Source organism: Meriones unguiculatus, chromosome 9 (assembly GCF_030254825.1).
Source record: "Meriones unguiculatus strain TT.TT164.6M chromosome 9, Bangor_MerUng_6.1, whole genome shotgun sequence".
Classification (NCBI taxonomy): domain Eukaryota; kingdom Metazoa; phylum Chordata; class Mammalia; order Rodentia; family Muridae; genus Meriones; species Meriones unguiculatus.
This window is the reverse complement of record NC_083357.1, coordinates 94410384-94437973: the sequence shown is the minus strand read 5'-3', so window position 1 is coordinate 94437973 and position 27590 is coordinate 94410384. Positions and strand designations below refer to the sequence as shown.

The 27590-nt window shown below is 35.1% G+C and overlaps 1 protein-coding gene across 4 annotated transcripts in view; it reads left to right on the top strand.

The window, feature by feature from the left end:
• Positions 1-27590, top strand: part of Dach1 (dachshund family transcription factor 1) — a 410763-nt gene that overhangs the window by 210926 nt on the left and 172247 nt on the right. For 2 of the 4 annotated variants that reach the window (XM_060391520.1, XM_060391522.1), the window contains exon 3: positions 2020-2181. The exons of 1 other annotated variant lie outside the window; for it this stretch is intronic. In XM_060391520.1, coding sequence (XP_060247503.1) covers positions 2020-2181 — 162 coding nt within the window. Of the gene's footprint in view, positions 1-2019; positions 2182-5607; positions 5680-27590 lie in introns of all 4 variants that reach the window. One more of the 4 variants, XM_060391521.1, reaches the window with a different exon arrangement.

Sequence of the window (27590 nt, the reverse complement as noted above, 5' to 3'; positions counted from 1 at the left end):
GTTTGGTTTTACAAAAGAAGAAATTCCCAAGACCAATTTCTGAACACTTAAGTATTATGTTATTTGGAGTTTGTTGACTATAATGTAATTGTATTTTAAGTCTTCATATTTTGAAAACAATTACTAGATTCTCCTGTAGCATGAAGCCAAGCCATGGGGCTGGAAAAAAGACATAAACTGGAAACAAGTAAATACCAGGAAATAGAGGAAAGAGACAAATGAGATGTTCACATTTGTTAAGAGACAAAAGTCAAGGGAAAAGATTTTTCTGGGAAACACACAGAGGATTTAAAGAGAACAGGAAAGAAAATGCTCTGAAACATCTTTGAAGGAAATGAGTAATTGAGGAGAAAATTCAATCCTAGGAAGATGAGAGAATCTGTTCAAATTGAGACTTAAAAGGCAGCAAATGCTTGTGTTAAGCCCAGATGGATTCTTTGAATTTAGATCAATGGCCTTTAAGGAGTAGTTATGAGTTTTTCAAGCGAAGATCTGACCTGCAGATCTTCCTGAATTCGGCACAAAGTGGTGAAGGCCTCTTTGCCTGATCTGTAGAGAAGGTGGAGCCTACTGTGAACCTATTACATAGCAGAGATTTCCAACAAAGAAAGACTCCCATGTAATTCTATGGGCAGCTGCTCTTTGCTGTGGTAACTAGGAGTAATGATTAGTGGGGAGGAAAGGAAAAAAAAGTTGTGTTTATTCTCTCGACTAGCAGGGAGTGGAAATAAATCACAACAGATAAATTCAGAAGGCTGGAACACAGTGGTCAGAACTTCTAAACCAGATGTGTGTGGAGAATATGGGTACAGGGAAATACACAATTCTCTTTCATAGATTGTTAGAGTTCTAAATTAGCAGATCTTTATTCATATTTCCAATGGTGTGTCACTTTTTTCAGGTTGGAATGAATCAACTTCTTAAAAGTTGACATAGAGAGAAAATAATAAAATTTCTATTTAAAATTATCTTATTGCTATCTCTATAATCATACTTTATGTCAGTGGTTTTTGCATCTTGGGTCTTCTAAGAGCTGGCCTCAAATTCTACCTCTTGTAGTATGTCTATTATTATCTGCTGTTCCATAAATGACCAGGGTCTGTAAGACAAAGAAGAGACAGTGACCATCCTCAGACTAAAGATAGCATTTTAGGCCTTGAGGTTTAGTACGTAATCTGTAAAGCAAGGGTTACACTGATCATAATACTCTTATGTCACTCCAAACAGTGTTTATATATTGAATAAGTGAAAGCACATTATTTGTTGAAGTATTTTTTTTTTAATTTTATTTGTCTTAAAATAGATCCTTAAAGCTACTTAGCTGTACAGCGGCCCCCGCCACAGACCAGCTCACCACCCAAAAGGAAAACCAATGCATAAGCAGATGTTAACTGTATAATATTATGTGAACCATTGCAGAAATGTGGACATAGACCTTATAGACAGAAGCAGGCATTGTCACTTCCCAGGGAATATGTGGGTTAATTCCCTAAAATATGAATAAAATTTGACCAGAAGATGGGCATTCATGGAAGTGAGTCACACAGCGAAGCAGAAGGTTGATGCCACAGACCGTGTGTGGGAAATGATGGTGTATTCAGGAAAGAGCAAGTGTGGGGTGCTACAGTAAGGAGATTTAGGTACCAGATGTGAGCTTTGTAACTAATCTGCAGGTCTGACTTCCTGCCTTCTTCTGGACACCTGTAGAGGACATTCAGCCGGGAATGGAATATGTGTCCACAATTCAACTTCTATGTAATATGTGAGCTACTTTTCTGCTAATATATTCTTTGAGAATTTGACAAGAATTTGTATCCATGTGTCGATGCTGCAATGGCTGGTTTTGAATCGAAATATATTATCAATCTATATATTATCAAGATATATTATGTAATATATTACATAAAAGCAATTAGGCAATCTAATATGTGTTTGCATATGTGTTAAGAAAAGACATGGGCTATTATACAAAAAAAATCTGAATTTGAATTACTTTATTTTCCGTTTATTTTTTTAAAGGCCTGACAGCAGCTGCTGCAGCCGCTGCAGCCGCGACCAATGCAGCCATTGCTGAAGCAATGAAGGTGAAAAAAATAAAATTAGAAGCGATGAGCAACTATCATGCCAGTAACAACCAACATGGAGCAGATTCTGAGAATGGGGATATGAATTCAAGTGTTGGTAAGTTTAATGGTCACTGACACCCATTCTCATTCATTTGCAGAGAATTATTTCCTCTTCCACAACATTTCATTTAAAAAAGTACATTCAGATCAAGAGCGGCCCCTCCAATACATGTACCAACAAGGTGACAAAGTTGTGCTTTTTAAAACAGTGTCAATTTTACAACTACAACTTAGGTTACAAATAGTGAATTAATGTAGTTCGTAATATAAATGAGTTTTAAAAAATCAGAATTATAAAATGTTGAGTGTAGATAATGTGACTGAAATACAGAGATGTGTGTGTGTTTGTGTGTGCATCCAACCCCACGTGTCCTTTGAAAAGTAATTTTAATGTCTTTATTATCAGGGATGAAATTTATTACCACCAACTGCAGAGTTTCTGCATGAGCCCTCATTCATACTGGGTGCTTTTCAGGTCCACTGTGAAGATCTGAAACCATTGTATACATAATATCATATCTGCTCTGCTGCATTCATACATGTAATACAATTCATTTTACCAATTAGACATTTTTAGAGACTATAAAAAAAGGTGGTAATAAAATATAATAATGTCAAAATACTGTCCCAAGAGTTACTTAAAGCTTTTACTTTTTTGGTATGTAACATAATTGATCCCATGCAAAGCAAACATAAAGCAAAACGTATAAGGGATTGCTCAAAATCTCAGTCCAGAATACTTTACTAGTGGCAAGTGAGACTCCACAAGGCTAAACTGTGGATGCAGAGGCTGCAAACTGAAACCTTACTTTCTTGTCAGCAACGTGGGTTGTATTTACAAGACCTCCTCTCCACACCATTATCAAGACATTCTTCATCAAGAAACATTATGAAGTTCTCCTGATCGCCTGGCTTGCTTTCTGTTACGTCTCACAACAAAACCAAATGAAACAATTTTATCCTCACAGACTCATCTCTTAGCTTGTGAAACGCAGCTTAAATGTGGGCTATTAAATTAATTAATTTATTTTTTACCAATGAAATATTTGTCATCTGAGTGTTGATGTGACAAAACCTTTCATTCTCTTTCTTTACTCTAACATTTTCTAGTACAGGATTAATGCTCAAAATAAAATTTTATAAGAGAAAATTACACTTTGTAAGGGGCATGCATGTTATCCTGTCAAACAAGGCACATGAGAACACAGCAGTTTACCACAATTTCTCTTCATCATTTCTTAAGCTCATCAATAAAGCTCAGATTTCCACCCATTAAGATATAGTTATGGGCATATGAAGAAATACTATGAATTTTAAAAAGATCATCATTTCGTTGCAATTACTCATAAGCACATACCAGATAAAATATTAGGACGGCAAATGATTTGAAACATCTAGGAAAACACAAAACACATTTCTTCCGTGAAGGTAAAGGGACCCTTCTGTCATGCAAATGGGAACAATAGAATTTCTCAACAGAACTTCATAAGGGCAACTGAAAACGATCACACCTTGAATTGAAAGTAGCTGCGGCTGGCGCTTAGAGCAGTGAAAACATGGAGGGGAAACATCTCCGGAATATAGCAATGCTTACGCTACCTGGGATCCTAGAAAGAAAGATGAGAAAGAAAATAATTGCTTAGCTCATGGTTCGAACATGTTGTTTTAGAATTAAAGTCACGCTAATATTGGAAGAATTACAATTCTCTCTCTCTCTTATTTTTAGAACTGCTAAGTGTAGAAGAGCTTAAAATTAAACTCTTTTTGCTTTGGCTTCTGAAATAGATCAGCTTCCAACACTTATAAAAATAAATTATCAGTGCTTATTGGGCAGCGTGATACCAAGATCATAAAAGGTGTATTTTCCAGGGCTAGACTAGTTCTTTGAAATGCAATGTCTTGACCTCCATTATTTCCCAAATGTGGGAAACTTGTCTGCATCGCTGGTTTAGTGTTCATGCTATCTTCCATAAAAATAATCTACTTATCAATAATAGTAATTATTCCAAATGATTATTCCACTTGCTTATTTTCAAATTTGCAGAGTAGACTCACCATACAGGCCATTTCTGGTAGTAGATGCTGGAAGTGGAGATTAAGAGGACAATATAATAAAATTTAAAGGGGCAGCAGTTAGCTTTTCAAAAACCAATGGGCAGAAGTTAAGAAGCAAACGACTCACAATTAAGCATTAACATGGATTTCATATTTTTAGTATGTAATAATATTTACCTAGTGTCCAAACTACAGCTCCCTTTAATTATTTAGGTACTTAGGCTATTATCATGTCTTAAAATATAAACACTTGAATATCTCATTTTGTTTTAGTTGAAAAATTAACTTTTTCCTGTTAGTTGATAGCTCCACTGTTAATATCCTATTGTGAGCTATCATATGTTCATTTGTACCAAGAGGAATGCTTACTTGTGCCTTCTTTGAAGATTGAGATATTTACAGATGTGTTTGCATCAGTGGATTGTTAGACAACCCCCCCCTTCCTAAGGTACGTACATCGTTTATTTTGTGGCCTAACTTTAGGTGATTTGGAAAGGACTTCTGCTGTCATTTTCATTCCATTCTCAGCATGCAGCAACTGTCTAAAAATTTGCAATTCCTATCATCTTTCATCAAAACAGCTACTATTGGATATTTCTTTAGAAAGCAAAGACAGTGCGTTTTAGGTAGGAGGAAGGTGGGTGCCACGGGTGACGAAGCCCAGTGAAGGTCAGAGCCAAGTCTGCATAGATCAAAGCAGTTGCTGAACTGAGCAGTTTTTGTGGCTCCAGGCTTCTATGGAGACAATTCCTGCCTCTTTTAAATGCTCAATAACAATTTGATTATGACTTTGAAAAGTTATGTAGACTTTCAGGGCTTTATAGTTCAAGACAACTGGAAAATGCCACCATGAGATAATTAAAATAAATGTGCCTGGTGGTTAGTACGCCACTCTTTATGTCTGTTTCTCCCATTGCTTATTTGAAGTTTGGTATTACTTTTATTATTACAATTCCTCTAAAGATGCCCTCCTAAAATTACTTTCTTCCCATTTTTACTCCCATCCACAGCAGTTTCCTTCTTTGCATTCCTCTTGTGCTGAGTAGGTATCACTTCTGAAGATGTAGAGCGCTGAGAAAACTTGGAAGCATTTTCTTGAAAGTACTTTCTTAAACTTTTAAGTTCAGCTCATTCATTGTAAAAACACAAAAGTGATCTAATACAAGCCCAGTATGCGATGCCATGCTATCGGGAGAGGCTGGGCAACAATAATAATAGGACACCTGTTGGGTTCGGGGAATATCCGTCATGGCGAAGTGGCTAGGCAGAGGAATTGAGGAATTTGAATTCTAGAAAGAATCCCAAAGCTCTCAAGCCTGTGCTTTGGAATTCCAACTCACTAGTTTTGTCATTCTGCCTATCGTCAACCACTTTGCAGGAGTGACACCCTTCACAGAGGTTCAACTTAGACTTCTTCCTCCCTTAGGCCTGCCCATGTCCAGTGACATGTCTAGAGTTAAACCATTGTCTCCTGAGACTTATTTACTGGCCTCTCAAGGTAAGGCACTCACTTTAGGCTTTCCTTTATGGGTGCATGTTTTCAATTTATTAGTTGTAAATAAATCTTTACAGCTCAAGAAAATAGATTTTGTTTTAGCTTGATGTGGTTGGATTTGCCTAGGTAAGGTGACTAGATAATCTTGTGGAAGATGACTTTTACTGATTCATAAGGAGTCTTAAAAATTAGCTGGAAAAAAAAAAACAAAGGAGTTTTGGAAAATTTTGATGTGGACAAATGTTTACTTTGCATTCCAGTTTTAGATGATAACCTTGAGCCCACGTCTTTACAAGAGGGTGATGAGTGGAGGAAGAGGTGAGGAACTCAGGATAGATCCGAGGAGTGAGGCATCAGCTTGCTGAGTGAAATATATGGCCACATTGCCATTCTCCCCCATCCACAATCAATTGGATTCTTTTAGTTTAATATTTACTTGCTAAGATGAGATGCTAGTCTGCATGGTGATAAACAGTGTGCTCCTGGCATCTGAAGGTGACCTGTCAGTTCAAATGGACAAATCTCCTGCTTACTGAAATGTACAAAATAAATCATTAAAGCAGGCAGGTGCTCATTCCCAGATTTAAATCACCATAGATTTATGATTTGAATTAATGCTTCATTTGGCCATAGAAATAGATACTGAGACAAATGATATGCACTGGTTGGAGCTTCCATACTGTTGCCATCCTGATATTGATTACTGAGATGTCTTAGCAATCTCTTGTTTATATCAAGTACTATCTTGTGACAGGTAGCCTGATATGAGCTCCGTTCCAGATAAGAAGGAAAAATGTCCTGGATTCTTTTTAGTGGCAACACTCTCCACAGAATATAGGCCAGATAAATTACTATTTTTTTCTTCTTTAGCAAAACTGATCTGCATAACCAGCTTAAAAATTCTGCTTGCAAATTGGAACTAGGATATTGATGAAGGAAAATTTAAAACTGTTGAACTTAAGGTCAATTTGACAGCATCCATAACTTTTTTTTATATAATCTGTTTATCTTTTCTTTTGGCATTATGCTCATCTTTGAGTATACTAAATTAATCACAATTTGTTTAATCTAAATAAAGGATCCTTAATTTTACTTCTGGTTTTGAAATGTTATCTAAATATTGACATAAAAAGCATCTCTCGGAGCATCTACGTTATCTAAATAAATACTTACTAAACCTAGTGTCTTACTGTCTTTACAACAGAGAGCCAGGAAGTGCACTTTTAAAAATACATGCATTAAATATTATTCTAAAGTATAAAGTCTTGTGAACTGTAATTTACCAAGATTTGAGAAAAGAATACATTCTTCTCCCAACATTTTATTTAAGGAAAACACTATGTACACAGTTTAGAAAATACTCAGAGGATTCAAGAGGGACCCATGCCAGTAGCTAATATCTGACTCATAGAACTGGTAAACAGCTATCAACAATAGTAGATTTCTGGCTTCATAGGAAATGAGTTCATATCTATTCAAAATGTGATCTCAAAACAGATGTCCCAAGAAAATCTCATTGTTTAAACTATAGCCATAACCCCCTAACTACTGTTATTATTTCGAGGAAGTGAAGTCATCTCACGACTTCAGTACTTTGTCTTTCTGAACACTGTGTCACTTCGGCAAGCCTGTGCTTGTTCGGTAAATGACAAAGCTGAGCAAATGTCATTTGAATGAAGTACGTGGTTCTTTCAAAATTCTTCTCAAACTTGAAATAGTTAACAGGATGCAGGAGTTTCGAGCAAAAGTAAGGACATGAGTTGGGTTGAGAACACGTTCCTCAGTCTTTCCCCTGTTTACTTTTCCTGCCCTCCAAACAACCAAACACATTTATTAAAGGAAAAAAGAAAAAAAAGAAAAGAAAAAAAAAAGAGAAAAAGGCCAAACACAGAGGGAGACAAAAATATCTTCCCTAGTTGACCATCCCCTTATCTTGACAGAAGAAAAATAACTGTAAGAGTATCTTGTAGTTATGGAATGATTTGCCCTGAAGTCATTTCCTATCTTCCAGCACATATGCCTATTTTGAGGGAAAGGAGTGAGTGTTTTTAGGAAAAGGTCTTGGAGAGCCCGAGACAGCAAATAAAAGGAAACTGAGAGGCAGGTTACCACGCGGAGCTCTGCAGTTGCACATTGGATCCTGCCTTGGCAATGTTAATGAACCTCAAATCCTTCCTATAATTAGATGAGGGAATTGCTTATATTTTCAAACAGATGATGCTGCTATAATGAAACGATTGACAGGGAATTTAAGACTGTCTACAGTAGTCATTTGGTTTCTGTTATAAAAAAAAGTTTAAAGAGAAGATTGGCTTTAGACATAGGTCCTAAGAGAGGTAGTAATTTACATACCGTGCTATGACAGGTGTCTTTGTATAGTAAGAAACGGAATGGAAGACTAGAGAAATGATGGGCAGGTATAGAATATTTTTGGGGAGGGGTGTCCTGTGCTTAGTCTGCTTAGGTTCTTTAAAAGGGGCCGAGACTCAAGAGATGGATCCGGATGGAGTGCACAGCTGTAGCTGCTGATGAGCTAATTGCTCCTTATCTCTCAGCCCCATTCATCTTCATTTTTTACCAATTACTGAGAATTATCTGTGTTCTCAGTTGGATATGAGAGTTAATCCTTTTTGGTTAAGCTGGCAATACTGTGAGCAGATTCCAAATCGGAGGGTGAAAAAGCCAAAGCAAGCTTGCTCTAAAAATGTCTCCAGTTCAATTACAGTATCACTGGTTCATAAGAAATTTGCTATTGTTTAACAGATTAAATGTGGATTTTCTTTTTTAAACACTAACATCTTTTCCTAGTAATAAGTGGAAAGAGCCTTCTTGCCTGATGAGTAAGATTAAATGATTCTGCTATGAACATGGATGCACACAAGACTATCCTAAAAGTTTAAATAATGATGACCTTCAGAATGTAGACCACTCCAAACTGATAACTGTCAATGTATATATAAAACTTTTAGCTCATGCTTTCCTTCTTGTGCCCTTATCCATGGGTCCAGAAAGGATGCCTAACCTTAAAACTTTCATAAATGTCACATTAGTATACTAATGGAAACCAACACAAGCATCTCTTAAAAGTGTAGTAACTGCCATGGCTTGTAATTCAATTGATGGTGAGTAGGCCATATGGTTAACATCATTCCCTATGCAGAGGATGTCTTCATATCCTGACATCTAATACAAAGTTACTCATCCCATCATTAAAAACAAAGAAAGGGATTAGGTTACTTTCTCATGAATTCTGATGCACTGATAAATATTTAATAACTCTAGCATTGTTATTTACTAAATATCGTAAATAAGTTAATGTAGGGGACATGATAAACAGCTCATTTAAACTGAAATTACAAAAACAAACTTGATGTGACATTAAAACATCTTATGTGGTATGACCAAGGGAAAAGCCTTCAGATGTATTCATGAAATGACATGTGAGCACAGATGAGATATGTCTTCTCCTGATAAAAGAGCCAATAATGAGTGCAGCTACCTAGGTAAGTTTTTTAACGTTGGCCTTTCTTGGTAGAAAGACTCATTCTCTCATTCTGTTTTTTATTTTTTTAACTTTTTTTTGACTTGAGGACTCAATAGAAAATAAATAATAATAAAGGCATTCTTTGAAGTGGCTTTCAAAATGAAAACCCCTAGAGCAACTTATATGTCTCAATAAAAACACTGATAAATAGAACGGTGTATATCTATTTAAAATATTATGTAACCATTACACACGACGGCTGAGAGTGGACCATATTCGACTGTAAGGAACATAGGACAGAACATCTTTCCTTGGTGCTGTGCATCATTTTTGTTAATGTATGAAGGGGCTGGACAAGAGTTTATCTAGTTTTACCACAGAGAGAAATTAAGGTTGTTTTAAAAATATGGTTTAAAAAATGGTTAAATGTGCCATAAACTCTGCAAGCTGGTCAGTATATCGCATCATTTGTGCTTCTTAGATCTCTCAGGGAAGTGAAAGATAGCATCATTGTCTTTCAGATATTTGCTATTATTTTGTTAAATCACAGAATTACCTGTGTTCACAACAGGTGACTGAAGGGATGTTTGATTCTGCATTAAGACAGTGTCTTTAAGAATATTTAAAATATATCTCAATATATCTTTTGTATGTCAATAAAATTCTTAGACAATAATTAATAATTTGCACTACTTTCTTATATGAACTACTACATATATGCTTTGTTGCATAGCAGCTAAATCTTTTTTTGCAATTTTTCTTCCGATTCTAGAGGACACTTTCAATGTATATAGACAGTTTGAAAGCATTATTAGAAAATAGGCAATATTTCAATTTCGATATCAATAATGCTTGTAAATAATGACTAGGTTTTAAGGGAAACCTAACAATTGAAACACATGTACACACACACATACACACGAAAAACCTATTAAATGATTTTTGACCCTATGTTAGTGTATAATTGTGAAACAAATAATTGTTGAATATATCCAGGTGAAGGAATTACATGGTAGATTCCATCACCTTTTAAAAGATTAGCCACAATCCCATCAAATAAAGTCATATATTATCAACATAATGTATGCTCATGTTGTGACATTCATATAAACTTAAAAACTAAAGTGTATCCAAACCAACTACCTTTGTATAAAGTAGTCCAGGTCACATTCAACTCCTCTTATTTACTTCACTAACATGTGCTGCTATTTCCATTTTTTTTTTTACATTCAACTTATTATGATTAGCAATACATATTTAAAACAAACTTTCGACTATGTGCTTTATAGAGGTGTGATGCCCAACATTACCTGTTTAAAAAATTTTCAAAAAATGTAGTATTTGAGACAACCGTAGGACTTGCTCAACATTTTGTGAGTTTGCACACAAGTTTAGCTCATTGCACCTGCCACCAGACTTTTCATTTTCAGCATTTCACATTTTCATTGCTCTGATTCTTTTCTGAAGTGTTCAGGCACTCCAAAATTGTACAAAGTCATTTGAGTGAAATGTGAATTTTCAAACTGAATGCAAAGCAGTGTAACCAAAAGATTTGTAAATAATACAGTAGTTGACATAAATGTCTAAAACTGCCAGTTTACCTAAAATGAAATAATGTGGCAGACATAGTTTTACACACTCTTGATGCTACTACAATCCCTCCCCTTCTCTCAAACCTGGATAATTTAAAAACTAAGAAAGAATGGGGGATTTAAATATGGTTTTCTTTAACAGCAGGTCATAATGGAAACAGAGACCCTTATAATTCAGTGCTGAGAGAATTACCAGTTTGATAATGATTAGGAGTGTTGTTATTAAAACAGTATGTGCAGTTCATTTTCAACAGTTTTGAATTAGAGTCTGCACTAATGAAACGGATACGGTTTCCTTCACAAAGGGCAGATCTGGTAGTTAATATCGCTGCAGCCGTGCCTTGCAGGCCAGGCCTTTAGCTCTATTTGTATTTCACAGCATGATAAGCAAAGAGTGTTGATTTTCAAGGATCCTGCTGATGAAAGGTAATGGCATTATTACATCTTTATCTCAAAAGCAGAACTGAGTGGTAAATGATTTTTTTTTTCGGCGTCGCACAAAAGATTTCTTGGTTAGAAAGGCTTTTTTTATTTCTTTACATCGTTTTAGCCTTGGAAATGATATGTTATTATTTAATGTCTGCACAGCAAGCTTGAAAGCACCTAATAGCGAATGGATTGCCAGTGAAGTACCTCCTGCTCCCAGATATGGATCTCCTCAGTCACACGCTGTACCAGCTGTCACCCCAGCCATACTGCTGTGATTTAATTAGTCTGTTTATGTCCTTTCTAATAATATTTCCATCTCTATGAAAGGGCAAATGCGACAGGGACTTTTTCCTTTTCTAGTTCCACAGACTGAAGAATGTGGCCTACATCTGATATGTGGAGAAGCAGGATTGAATCACCATTCCTGTCACTTCAAGCTGTTGATAAACCATTCAGCCAAAAAGTGGACTTCCTTCCTTGGGGTCATTTGTTGGCTGGTAGCCGTAATCTGCATAGGGACAAAGAAGAGGACACAAGTGTATTTGCCTGCACACCTTGTGACTTATATCGCACATTTGAGAGTTATGCATGATGACATGCATACACTAAAGTTAAAATCATTTATAGCATATATACTGAAGTTTTATCAGTCCTGTACTTGTCTTAAAATGTTTTAAGACAAATTTTAAAAATATTTCTCTTGATTTTGCATAAAATGCAACATTTTAGGATTCCTCAGAAAAGTTTTTCATTTTGCTGACCAGAAATCTCAAATGAAGTAATGCATTTTCAATTTTATCTGTATGATAAAATGTGCTTGGATCTTTAGGTAAAAGCAATTTCATAGAAGATATTGTGTCTTAGGTTTCCAAAGAAATAATCTCTTCATTATTTTCATAACATATTTAATGATTTTGTGGTATCTTTTCTAGCAGATGTATTTAACCTAAAAACATAGGTTTTACCAAAACAACAAAGTACATATTTCAATTAAGTATTTGTAAAATGATGAATGCATAAAAGGAAATGTGATGTCATATAATATAATGTGGTGATTAGTAATTCATTTCCAGACACTATGGCATTTGAGTAGTTAGCTTGTTTCAAAACTCTGGCTTTGGAAGCATTATTGTTTTGCCCGCAGCCTCAGGATTCTGTGAGTACACAGCATTTTAGGAGTCACAGGTGAGAAAAAGAAAAGCAAATCAGTTTTTGAAACTAATTTGTTTCTTTTTAGTTTCACTCATATTTGGCTTCAGAGAAAGTCTCTAACTTTCTACAGCACTTGATTCTAAGTATTCCTGTATGTTACAGTTTTTACTAGATGATTAAGCTAGAGTTTTTCTATTTTTATCATTTTTTTTTTACTTTAGGTTTAAAATCTCAAGTGTGTTTTTGAGCGGTATCTATCTGTAAATACATGATCTATTAGATAACACAAGCTCAATGTTCCACATCGGGGTAAATAAGAACATTAAAAACCCTAATCTGATCAAAGTGCTTAGCTTAGAGATAAACAATTTTCCGTGACATTCTAACACTCACCACTTAAAGTTACCTGTGTTAAACAACACTCAATTATTTTTTGGGTTGTTTTATTTACTTTGTTGTCGTTCTGTTTTTCCATTTGCCACTGTACACCCACATCAAGAGAAAAGCTGTGCTCTAGAACAGTTTTTACTAAATGTGCAAAACAGAGCATTTAGTTGTAAAACTTATCTCCATTTACCCGTTGGACGTACGTCATATTATTTACATTCAATTTCATTATAATATGATCTTCCCCATCAAATTGTTACACAGAGACATGTAAACATGCAGCACGCATCAGCGCAGTTAACCTTCTGAGTATCTTTCATCAAATTATTACAAGTATTTATTTCTATTTACTAAGGAGTTTTCTTCTGAAATTTAGTTTCATAATTATTTTGTTTTGGAGAAAACAAAATCCTCAAGAGGCACAGATTTTTCAGTATTTCAACTAGAATGGAATTTCCCTGTTTCAGTACATTTCCTGTACTGTCTATCCTAAATGTAGATGATTAAGCTATCTTGACATGAGCCATTTTGGTGCTTTGATGGTATTTTTTATTAATTGGGTAAATGAATTGTGAGCTGTGTGATTGCATGATGATGCAGTCATTTCGTTGTTGCTTTTTGCCTTTCCTAATCTCTGTCATATTGGATTTATAAATGGAACAGAGTGACCTTTGAAACAGTGATGGAAATGAAGAGATAAACACAACTTGAAAGGACAAACCAATTAATATCAATGTGTTTGCTACACATCCATGAGGAATTTTAATCCTTTGCTCTCCACAGTCAATTTGTGGTTCATTTGTTGAGTGAGGGAACACAGTTTTTGATATTTACAAGTTTTTAATCGTATCTCTTATAAAATATATTTTTGTACACATAGAACAATATTAGATTGTTTTTAGTAAGAAAAAAAACTTGACATAGATATTTGAAGTTTGGTAATATTGCTTAAACAAAATAAATTAGTGCTGCATTTGGACAGGTAAAAATATAAATACATAGAAATATTAACATGCATTTATATAACATATTATAAAGAATGTTTTGTGCCCTTGAATATATTCACTTCTTGAACAGATCACTGTTTGATAAATTTAAATTCATAATTGATCTCGTGCCATTGCCTATAGAATATTATTGAAATAACTTAATTCAGGAATCTTAAAGTATTCCTTACTTTAACAAGCTGACCTGAACTGCTATGTAAGTTTTTTCTTTATTTTTTTTTTTCAAAATCAGCAAGTTTACTCAAGTATGCTGTGAAAATGAAACCTGAGTAACCTTAGCTTTCTGCTCTCTCCCCTTTGCCTTTTTTTTTCTTTTTTAACTAACTGAACATATTTTCTTAAAGACAAAAAGCCAGTTCTCCTGTGGAATTAGTTTCAGAAACCTTGCACATCCTACTCCTTTTAATAGGTTAATTATAGGATATGATCAATTTAGTATTCAGGTTTTGAAATATTGCCATTGATGCACAACAAAAAAACAAAGTAATTCAGGCCTGACATTTTCAAACACGTACATTGAAAGGCTTTCACTTCTAATTGATTTTTAAAAGAGTTCCCTGGAAAAGTGAGCTCAGAAATGTTTATAACAGTTTTGGCAATATCCCAGAAAGCTTACCCAAAGCATAATTCAGCACTTCTGAGCTCTTCTATGAACTAAAAAGGAAGTGCCCCATAATCGGCTTAATATACTGATGCTGAATTCTCTCCACAGCCATCACTTTGAGACATAAATTATCAAAATGATTACTACCAAATACAAAGTAACTTACTTTTGTCAAACATGAAAAAATGACCAAATTATTGATTAGCAAATGATATACTGTATTTTTCTGAAGGAACTTTTTTTTCTTCCTCATTTCTACGACTTTCAAATTTAGTGAAGCTAACCCAAAGTTTGCATATTTTCAATATATTGATAGCAAAACTATTTCTGATAATGTGTGAAAAACTTGCTCAGACAGCTAAAATAAATGGATATGACATCCGTTCTCTATTAACAAGCGTGCAGGGTAAAATGCAACTGACATTGGCCACTGCAATTCTTTTAAAAGGCTCCAGCTAAGTATTTCAGGAAAAAATGATTTCATTGACTAGTTGTTTGTCAATTCCTGTGCTTTTTTTATTGATTGCTTTTAGCTGTATGGCCCCTTGATTGATGGTGTATCCGCTTACTCTGGGTGATAAGAGATCAATTTACACAGCAAACAGATAAGCATGCCCTGTTTGGGTTTCTACTTTCTAATAAGATTAATTTTGTAGTCATGTGTTTCTAGGAAACCACAGTACAGCATAGTTAAAAACTTCATTTTATTTTTCTTGGTCTTTGGCTTCCTATGCATGTTTTTTTTTTTTTTTTTTTTTTTTTTTTTTTTAACTCAAGCATGATTAGGCCCAATTATGTGATTTTTACAGTCTGGCTAGTCAGACCGAATCATTTATTTGTAAGCTTTTTATTTCTGTGATGAAGACAGTAGCACAATTACGTAACAGCCACACATTCCCCTAGGAACCTGGAATCATGTGGTTTGACATCCCCATGTGGTAAAGAATGCAGGGCAGGCCAAGTCACATCTTCTCAATAATAAACAGTTTGGATTCCTGCTTTATTAGCCAGTAAGGTGAGAGACAAAGATGACTGAAATCATGAAGAAAAGTAACTGAACAGACTAAATGTATATATACACATATTTTCTTAAAGACAAAAAGCCAGTTCTCCTGTGGAATTAGTTTCAGAAACCTTGCACATCCTACTCCTTTTAATAGGTTAATTATAGGATATGATCAATTTGGTATTCAGGTTTTGAAATATTGCCATTGATGCACAACAAAAAAAACAAAAACAAAGTAATTCAGGCCTGACATTTTCAAACACGTACATTAATATATATATATATATATATATATATATATATATTTGTAGAGAGTTACCCATTGCCTAATTTGTCAAGATAAACCATTATCCAGTTCAAGTTGCTTTGGAGACACGTATTTGCCAAAAATGTCATTTAGTATTAAAATTACTCTCTTTCCTTTTTAAAATTTGAAAAATAAACTTTAATTAGAAGATGACTAAATGACACCTTTATTTCTGTATCCCTTTCAGTATGTTTTATAGCATGACTGTTGCACTATTTAGAATCCAGTGCTGTATCCATTCATTTTTTCGATACAAACTGTCTTAAATTGGCATGCCTTTCCTATTGTATTAGAGCCACAAGTTGTTTATGCAGTTCTATTATCCTCCCTATCTTCATCTCACCTCCGCACAGGTGTACACCATTTTCCTTTGCTTTAATCCTCAGGTTTCTCAAAATTTAATAGTGTTTTATAATGCTTACTGCTGTTCCATTAATGGAATGTTTGAGAGAGACTAAGGAGTGAAGAAGGGAGCGAAAATAGAGAAAACGTGGGAGAAATGTAGAAGAGGAAAGAGAGGGAGAATAAAACAGAGAGAGAGGCAAGCTGTCAAGCATTTAATTTGCACACATTTTAAGAGATCAATAATAAGCCAATAAACCTTTAACTGAAAAGTTTTGTCACATTTCATGTTATCACACAATATGCACACTTCGACTCTAGAAGTAGGCATTACTTTATTCAGTGCACATAATACCTTCTTTAATTAGCCCTTAATAAGCTTGGTTTAACTGGGATTTACCAGAGAACAGTGGTCATTAACATTACCCAGATTAAGGCTCTGTTAATTACTATTGATAGATAAAATAACGTGCAAAACGGTTTAAATTATTTTTATCCTTATGAATTGGAAGGAAATTTGAAGCTTTTAAGTGAAAGTAGTAATTTATTCACACTTAAAATTGAATATTACCTTCTCTGAAAGTAGACGTACCAAATAAGAAGGTACCTGTGTCATAATTTAATTTTATCCCTTCCTTGAGATTACCATGAATGAAACAATCTTCAAATATAATTTTTATGATTTCTCTTATTTATATGTGGAGATATTTACATTACTTTATGATTTATCTCATGGAATCTTCCTCAGAAACAGATATCCTGGTTAACCTATATCTTCAGAAGATTAACTATTTAATATTTAATAAATAATAGAATTAAAAGACTTTTTTTCTTTTTGAAAGATTTCTGTTACAGCTGATGGCATTATTATATTGATACCACTTTTAATGTTTATGATATCTATTTTCCAATCATAAGTGGCTTTAATAAATGAGGTTTTGCTGCTTTACCTCTGTACGATTTCTGTGGCCTACATCAGTTTACTCAACCTGAAATCCATCTTTTTGTATCTTTAGAGAATAATTATATTCTAATGTTATTCTAATGTTATTGATCACAAGAAACCACAAGCTCTAGACTGAAATACTAATAAAATTCTTGTAGTTTTAATCTTTCAAAAAATTGTGCAGTTTAATTAGTATATTCTCTAATAATAAATGACCTGCCCTTTCTTTAACAAAACCCACAAAACAACATTGTAAGTTTGTAGGAAAAATTAAAAATAAATACAATGTCATTCTCTATGATAGACTCTAACTTTGGCTAGTCTTTCCTGAGTTCAGTGATCCTTTTCAGCAGTTCTGGTTTAGTTTGGTTTGGTTGATTTTGTGATCCTTCTACGCAAGTTGAAAAAACTTTGACATGTGCTTTTCCATTTTCACATGTGACATAGGTGTTTCTTCATTCTTCAACCCTCAAATCATTCCTCAGATTCACAGCCCCTCTCTGCAGAGCCCGACCTACTCTAGAGGATCCTCTAAAGTCAGCTGCTGTGGTAACATTCGCTCAAGCTTTCTGCTCTCTCGCTGTGCCATCTTCAGACCTTGCAAGAGTCGCCCTGTGGATTTTCAGTCACAAATTAGTTCACAAGTTCCATTGGTTTTATACTGAAGTTAGACTTCTTTTAGGTGATGAAGTGTTATGTATACATGCCCCCTTCCTTAGTTCATACTCTCTCTGTCTTATTGTTTCTACAGACCTTCCATTTACCTAAAAAGCTCCTTGACAATAAACTTCCTGTCTTCCCTGTGTCCTCTCGAAAACTGAGGGTTGGAGTTTACTCGTATGTACATACATATATACACTCATACATACATCATATATATGTATTTGATATCATAATTTAATTAAACATTTTCTTTCCCTTTCCTCCCTCCTCTCTATTTACTCCTCATAGTTCTCCTTAAATTTATGGCCTCTTTTTTTTTTCACTAATTCTTATTGCACTCATATATGTATACATATATTCCTAAATAAAACCTTCTCAGTCTGTATAATACTACCAGGAGGTATGTTTTCAGGGTTGACCATGTGGCACAGAACAAGCAGTTGGCAGCCTCAACTGAGTAAAGACACCTTTTTCATTCCAGTCTTTCCTCAGGAGCCTAGAGTTCTTAGTGTAGGTTTGAGGTCTTGTGGCTTTTCTCCATATAGTTAGGTATGTTCAGTGGTGTCATGCTTGTTCAGCCCATGTTTGGGCCATCGTGTTGGTGAGACTCTACTGGTTTTGGCTTCTGATGGCACTAGGAGATACGATCTTTTTAAAATTCATCTATTTATTATTATTGATTACAATTTATTCACTTTGTATCCAGGCTGTAGGTCCCTCCCTCATCTCTTATGGGCTCTGTTGGTCTCCTTATGGAGCTTCTCTCCTGTCCAGGTCTTTCTATGTACCCCTTCTTCCATAATGTTTCTAGCACTCTGCCCAATGTTTGGCTGTGAGTCTCAGCATAGAAGATACAATATTACAGCAAAACTCTGGTTCTGTATTCTTGACTGACATGACTCATGCTCATTTTCTAATGTTCAGTTAAATGTCCTTCACTGGGCGGAGTACAGGGAATCTTATGAAAGAAGGGGGGAGGTAGAAAGACCTGGAGGGAAGAGGAGCTCCATAAAGGGAGCAACAGAATCAAAAAGTCTGGGCACAGGGGTCTTTTCTGAGACTAGTACTCCAAACAAGGACCATGTATGGAGATAACCTAGAACCCCTGCTCACATGTAGCCCATGACAGCTCAGTGTCCAAGAGGGTTCCCCTGGAATAGGAACAGGGACTATCTCTGACATGAACTCATGGGCTGGCTCTTTGATCACCTCCACCTGAGGGGGGATCAGCTTTACCAGTCCACAGAGGAAGACAATGCAGCCAGTCCTGATGAGACCTGATAGCTTAGGGTCAGATGGAAGGGGAGGAGGAACTCCCCTATCATTGGACTGGGGAAGGAGCATAGGAGAAGAAGAGGGAGGAAGGGTGGAATTGGAAGGGGATGGGGGAAGGGGCTACAGCTGAGATACAAAGCGAATAAACTGTAATTAATAAAAATAAAGTAAAAATTGGAAAAGTTCTTCACTGATGCTCAATTCAACATAGATGTTTTAAAATACCTATAAATGGAACTTATTTTTTCCTTCTTGGTTTTATTTTTTATTATTATCATTTATTACAATTTCTTCAATTTGTATCCTGGCTCTATCCCCCTCCCTCCTCTCCTCCCAATCCCACTCTCCCTCCCTCTTCTCCCCTTATGCACCGTCCTTAGTACACTGATAGGTGAGGTCTTCCTCCCCTTTTATTTGACCCTAGCCTATCAGGTCTCATCAGGACTGGTTGCATTGTCTTCCTCTGTGGTCTGGCAAGGCTGCACCCCCCTCCCCAGGGGGAGGTGATCAAAGAGCCAGTCATTGAGTTCATGCCAGAGAGAGTACCTGCTCACCTTATTAGGGAACCCCCTGTTTCAGTTGTTGTCTGGGAGGCTTACTACCTCCTTATGTTAACCTAGGCCTCTCCTTGGAAGCTTCTAGCATCCATAGAATTTAAGGTAGACCTAGAATGTTTTCAGCCTCTGAGTCATGCTGCTTAATAGGCTCACTCATTCTCATTCTTTCTGAGCTCATAGCTGGCTGGTTCAACTTAGCTATTTTGTCTCAAATTCCTCTCCCAACTCACTTATTCAATCTGGCCTTTCTTGCTACCTCTGAATTCCTCTGTTTGGCCTCAAACTAACTCCAGGGTCTTTTTAAAATCTTCTGGCTCTTTCTCATTCTCTGGATTGTTCTGTCTTCACCTAAGTTCTCTCTCTGCAACCTGTCTATTACTGTCCCATTAAAAACACCTCCCCTCTCTCTGCATTGCCCCTTAAGTAACCTTCCTTCCTCTCTCTTCTCATGAGAGTTGGGCATATTCTATTTTGTCAAGTCGTTCCCTGATTCATCACTTTTTCTGCCACTCAGTTTTCCATCACTTTCAAACATGGGCACTTTCTTGTACAAATTAACTTTACCTTCATTGTTTGGGATTGAGGGTGTGTACCTCTATGCCTAGACCTAACCTTTTCTTTACCCGAAACTCAATGATCTGCTTACCAGTCTCCTGGGATTAAAGGCATGTCTGTATTCCAGCTGGATGTCACAGACCTAGAAGGTCTTTGGATGTGATCTTTTGCCAAGCGCCATGTTATGAATTAAAATTCCTCTACAGATACCCTTAATTTCCTCTATCCTGACTACCCATTTTATCTATAATATCCCTCAAAATGTATAAAAATATCCTTATCTGGAAGTCTTTCTGCCTCAAGACTGCGAATCCCTTTGGAATCATAGTCTACTGGGAGAAGACCAATCTTGACATTGATGGTGAATGGCTACTATGTGACTATTCACCAAATCTCCCTGAGTTATTGCCTGTGGAGTAAGTCCTCAGTTAGAAAGATGTTTTATGCATTACCTACCACAGGTTTTCTTTTGTAGCAATTCATCTGTTATCTTCCTAAATCATTTACTTTTTCCACATCAACTACATTTTGTTCGATGTCAGCATTCCTGAGACTATTGTGTAATTTTTAATTTCCATTTTCTTCTGAGCACATGTCTATCCATACTTACTGTTTTCATTTAATCTGAAGCATAAAATGTTGATATTGTTGTCAATTCCATTTTACAGATTAGTAAACTGAAGTTCTAGGAAGTTATCTTTGTTGTAACTTTATGTGATTTTCATCGTAGTATAGTTCAGAAAGGATTTGCCTTTCAGACTCCCTTTCAGTGATGATTCCAGTTTATTAAATGGGAGAAGGTTCATGCCATTTTAAGAATACTGAAACTATTAGATCGAACACTTAAGAGTTCATGTTATTTTTCCAATGTTATTTTGGAAACCTTTAAAAATGTAAACTTGAGTCATATTTTAGTATTAGGTTAACTGCATTGTTCAGAATGGTGTTATCAGTTTGTATACTTCATTGACCTAGAATATAACATTTTAAAATTATATATTTAAGTCATTCAATCAACTCCACGCTACTTTATAAGGAGTAGGACATGACTCTTTCATTTCAGAAGGTTCTTAGATTCCTCTGAGCATAATTTCCAACACTGATGAAAGTGAAAATGGAGAGTCAGTACCACATTAACTTTATTATTTATCATTCTTGTGTTTTCACTCTTGCTCAATAAATTACTCCAAAATTATAAATTGAAAAAACATCTTTTGTAGCCATATCCTTGTTTAAAGTATACGTTTTATCCTTTTATCTAGTTGCTTGTGGTTTCCTACCAGATCAAACAATTTCTCTATGTCTAAGCTGTTTTGCATGGTGTGCTCCTTGGATTGCACTATAAACCCTTTGTGGCAGGGACCTTGTCTTTTTATATGCTCTATAAAGCACCATGCATACCTGGGGAATTTTATGAATAATAATAAAAAGGGGGCGAAAGGAGCCTTCATCAGCAATGTTTTACTTTGCATGTGAATTTAGGGATGTATTTGTGCTGTTGTCCATAATTCTGAAGAAACAGCTGCTTGTATTACTAAGTTTGAATCTAAAGCAAACATGCAATATTAAATCTGAAAATTTACATTGTTGGTACAGGAAAACTAAATGAAGCAATACAATTTGCTTTTTCCCTGTCCATTATGATGATATTGCTAAGTCTGGCATGTGGTTCATAAAATCAAACATTTTCTAACACAGCTGTGCATGAGGAAATGAAATACCGCAGGTATAAGAAACCACCTGTTTGCCAGAACAGGACTTTCAAACAGATAAACAGTGGGATTTTATATGAATTTTTGCAGAGCCTATATTCTGCTACTAGAGCTAAAACCTTAACACTTGCTCTTCGAACAGGTGTTCTCCAAGGGAACAATAGTCTGAACTAGTTCCTGGCTCATTCACACTATTGGTTTCTCTAACCAGCGTGCAGGAGAACCTTGAAGAGAAATGTGAAACATTCATTCAATTGTAAAAGCCAAAGTTACAACAAACCACAATTTCTTGTTCATTTCAAATGTTCTCCTTTCTCTTCTTTATCTTGTTTGAGGAACTCATTGAAAACTAGCAGTGTTTTACCATGATGAGAAGGTCTGAAATATGCCATAAATCATACTGACTTACCAGAGAAATTCAAATTGCTGCAAGCACAAGTGCCAAGGGACCGCTTATGCACTGCCTGAAACATAATGCAACACTCAGAAGGAGATCATTGCATCATAATCTCATTCTGACTGTGATTTGCTTTGTTTGCAAGGAGGTCTGGTGTCAGGGAGAGAGCAAGAGCAACTGGCAACTTAGGTTTCTCTTCTACCTTGCATTTAGACAGTGATTAGAGAAACACATTCACCATTGCCCTGTGGTTCAAACATAATATTTCTTCAAAGATGACTTTTCTGTACAAAACAGCTCTGGATATGTTACACACACACACACACACACACACACACACACACACACACTTTTAATTTTTTATTTATTACAATTTATTCACTTTGTGGCACCCTCCTTCATCTCCTCCCAATCTCTTCCTCCCTCTCTCTTCTCCTCCTTTGCCCCTCCATAATCCACTGATAGGGGAAGTTCTCTTCCCCTTCTATCTGACCTAGCCTATCAGGTCTATGTACTAAAGAAACAACCCCTGATAATATTTCAAGTTAGCATAAACATATATTTGGAATATTTCTTAAAAATTGAAATGACCTGTGAAGTGGGAAATAGTAAGATCTGGAGAGGACAGGAACCACACAAGGAGAGCAACAGAACCAGAAAATTTGAACACAGGGGTCTTCCCAGAGACTCATACTCCAACCAAGTACCAGGCATGGAGATAACCTAGAACCCCTGCACAGATGTAGCCCATGACAGTTTAGTGTCTAAGTGGGTTACATAGTAATGGGAAGAGGGACTGCCTCTGACATGAACTGATTGGCCTGCTCTTTGATCACCTCCCCCTGAGACGGGAGCAGCCTTACCAGGCCACAGAAGATGACAATGCAGCCACTCCTGATAAGATCTGATAGACTAAGATCAGAAGGAAGGAGAGGAGGCCCTCCCCTATCAGTGGACTTGGGGCGGGGTATTTGTGAAGAAAGGGGAGGTAGGGTGGGAGTGGCAGAGGAGGAGGGAGGGGCTTAAGGGGGGATACAAAGTGTAATTAATAAAATTAAATTAAACTAAAAAAAAAAGAACTGACTTCTCTTCCAGAGCTCCTGAGTTCAATTCCTAGCAACCACCTGGTGGCTCACGACCATCTGTAATCAAATCTGATTTTCTCTTCTGGTGTGCATGAAGACAGAGCACTCATATACATAAAATAAACAAACACATCTTTTTTTAAGTAAAAAAATTTGAAATGAACCTTTTAATTATGTCAATATATTGAAATTGCTCTATGTTTTTATATATGTATGTGTTTCTGTCATCTCCATATACAACATTTACATATTTATTTTTCACACTTATCATATGCTTTTTGTATTTATTATCATATGTAGCAGTATTAAATCATTTTTCTCATCTGTTAATTTTATGACTAAAGACTTGATTGCAATTCTACATGACCCTCATCACTACTTAAAACAGGAGTCTTGTTTTAAATGTAAGTATAATTTAGGTTATACTTTTATACATGCCCATAAAAGTTAGAAACATAGTTGTTGGCTGCAAGTCATTGAATGCCATGCTGGACAGCCTGAGTCCAGTATCTTGTATCCACATAATGGAAGGAGAGGACTGATACCCATAAGTTGTCCTTCTACTTCTGTTCACATTCACATGGCTGGCACATGTTGGCCAGTGCAAATGTGCATGTGTGTGCATGCATGAACATGCACAGTAACACACACAGAGTAAATAAATAATTGAATAAAGAAAATTTCCCCACTTTCCTGGCTAGTTTACATTTAATGTCATGTATAGAAATTATTTTGAAGTTCAATGTAATAGTTAAAACAGCTTATGGATGTATAACATTTCCTCTGTCAAACTCTATTTTCCACTTGGAAAAATCTGGGAAGACAATTATGTGAGTTTCAAACAACAGTGATTTTACATTCTACTTAATTTTACTTTATAATTTTATCACATCTTTGGGAATTTTCCACACATAATGGAATATTGGCTATTGAGCTATTGGCTTCATATTTACAGAAAATCTCTCATTTCCTACTTGTGTGATATTATTTCTCTAGGTTTTTTGAAAACATTTTTATTAAGATCAGAATGTTTATTTTTTTAACAACTTCATCTCAAGAATCAGTATGTAATATACATTTTTGTAGTTCCCAATCATCTAGAGACATAAATTTGTCAGTCATGCTTGTAGAACATACACAGGAATCTGTTTAGTCCAACCTTCCATGGTAACTAAAGGAACAAGGTTCTGCTTTTGCAACATGCTCAGCACAAGTAAAGAAAGATGACACACACATACTATGTATTTGCTCAAATACGTGTGTGTGAATTAAAGAAAACCTAGTAAGAAAGGTACAGTCTTCAGTAATTGAAATAGATATTTGTTTAAAGAATAAGTTTTATTGTCTTCTTAGTGTGACTGCACATGGTTATCACATGTTGTTAAGGACATATATTATACACCTGTTCATTAATGGGTTATGACTTTTATTCTGTCTTGGCAAAATAGAAAGAAAGTCTGAAGCACTTTATACTTCATTGTCCGTTTCTATGGATGTAGAGTTTCTGTGAATTCCTATTATCTTCAGTTCAGGAATATCTGCAGTTTTGAGTTGTCATCAATTTCACACCCATTTTCTCTTTGTGAGAGGAATGTTATATTTTGCTAGTAATTTTGACCAATGAAATAAAATTAAAGTTTACTAAAAGCTTTAGTAAATAGATTTGTTATTTAATAGAGACTTTCACCACTCATTTAAAACTCATTTAAAAACATTTTCAAGATATCACCCACTCATATTCTTCAAGGGAGAAATATTTTTTTCCAACATGTATGTAGCAGTATTTCCCAAGTGAGTCACTTGCAAATTCAGAATTGTCACTCCTAATGATAGATTAACAGTGATATATGTCTTCCACATAAAATATAAATGATCTTCAAATGTATCATTTTAACTTATGACCTAATCTCATCTATTTCTCTTGATTATTTAAATTTTTATTATGATGAATTATACTTAACCCTCAAGATTTGTGGAGACCTGAACTCTTATTTTTCAAAAGAGTGGACAAATCAGTTTTTTCTAAAATTTTATTAATGAAATAATTGGAAGGGTTTTAGGATCCCTGTTCTCTTGAGATTGGAACACCTGATGTACTTTTTGAATGTTGGTGAATTTCAGCTTACTGTGTTTTCACACTGGAATAGGAGCATGTGATATTGATGATTAGTATGTGTATATGTTCAGTGAAATGGATTACCATGACTCAGCAACCACCTTTATAACCATATACAATATCGACCAGTACCTTGCGAAAAGACAAATCCAGTTCATATTTAAATGATAATAGAGTTAAACCCTGTTTTGGAAGCCATTCTTTTACCTTAGACTCAGTCTTTTAATCCTAGTAGCAGAATTGCATTTGTTCAATACATTTTGAAAATAAATACTTTCGATTCTTATGGCTTTCTAAGTGTCTAAACTCATATTAAATTCATAGCATATAAGGAGTCATGTTAAATACACAATGAGAGTGAATCTGTACAAAGGAATTTGAAATGAGAATTTATCAAATAGAAGAAATGCAAAGTAAGCACTACATTATCATATTGTGAAAAGTTATGCAGGTGAACACTTGGTTATTATAAATATAAAAAATAATCTGAATGAACCTATGAAGAGCGCCTTTGGAGCAATTATTTTCTATAATGTGTAATTTGTCCTGCCCCTTCTGTTTATTATAATTTTAATATGAAAGAAATGATTATCTCATTTTCTTTGAAATCAATGCAAAGGTAAAGCCACAAACCTTTTGAAAGAATTCCTTTGTTCCCAATCACATGAGTGTTGTTGGAACAAAATTTTACCACCTGCCAAAGGCTTTAAAACCTAAATCAAAAGGTTCACTGCTTCAAAACACTTAAACTAAAGGTGGGCTTCGGGATGAAAATCTAATGACTCCATCAGCTCGTTCCACGTTGATTATTACATGGCAGAATTGATGGATTATGTTACTTTTCAGCAGACTATAATTCATAAAAAATGAAAACATAGGAATCATCAGTAGTCTCATAATGTATCCACGTTAACTGAAAACCTAGAATTGGATTCTAACAGTTATAGAATCTCACTTAGTATTATTTAAACTTCTCAAAAGCAAAAGAGAAGGAAAAAAGCGTGAGGTATTTTTCATACTAGTTAAAACAATCCAAGGATGACATGCTTCATTAACTGTTTGCATACAAGACAAAAGTGCTTTCTGATGAAGTGGAAAACCAACTTGGGACCAATTTTCCACAACATAAATTCAACACTCATTCTTCCTCTTGATACCTTTGTAGTCAGACTACCAGGAAGGCTTTTCACATCTGTCACAGCAGTCATCATTTTAACATTCCTATTACATTCTTCAATCTTTGGAAACTCTTGTAATTTTTTCGGTTCCTAAAATAAGTTACTAATATTTTTATCATGGAACCGATATAAGAAGGACAACTTCTTTTGTAAGAAACATGATAAACACATTAAAAGAGATAGTTTAAACATAATCTTGTTTATATTCAGTTTTTATCTGTGATTTCTTTGTGTGTATTGTGATATCTTATTAAAACAGTCATATGATTCACAGCAGGATCTACATTCCCAGATTACAAATAAGTAGAGTAAAATACGTGTTATGATTTAACTACATGTATACATTTCACAAGACTTTCCCATGGCAGAAGGAGGACACAAATAATATTAAGGGAGGTTTTTTTGTTTTTTGTTTTTTCTTTTTTGTTTTTGTTTTTTTAAATTTCCTACTTACTAGTTTAAGATCCTAAAATGCCAAATATGTCTTTTGAAATACTCTTTTTATTTTAGTGCATAGTAGAATTCGATGATAGAAATCAGGTGGTGTCTTTTCTATATGAAGACCTAGTGAGTAAATAGCTCCACTGACATTCATGAGAATTGATCAAACATGTGGTTTTATTTTTTTTTTCTTTTTGTGCTTTTAATGCTATCAGTATGATTAGCTTTAATTCATGAAACCGCATGGTTACTGAAAACAGTAGGGTTAGAAATCTTTACTCTTGGTCAAGCAGTGATTAGTTTAGTAGCTTGTCCACATGAAAAAGGGTCCTTTCCTCACAGTGCTCCTGTGATGATTGGGTTAGAGGAGCATCACTCTGTCCTTGTCCTCCTACCTATCAAACGGGACGATTGATAAGGAGTTGTGAGGAACTTGTCTAGTTCCTTACCATTGTTTTTCTGTTAGTATATAGTTTAATTTAGTAGTAACTGCACCTGTTGATTTTTCATCTAATAGATATTTTTGTGGCATTATGTTAAAAAAATAACTTGCCAAATAAACTAGCTAGAAATAAGACTTCAATTTCCATTTTTCTTTCCATCAATCATAGCAACATATTCTATCAGTAGTAAACAAACATCATCCTACCATACAAAATGGTGTCAACCATCCCATCCA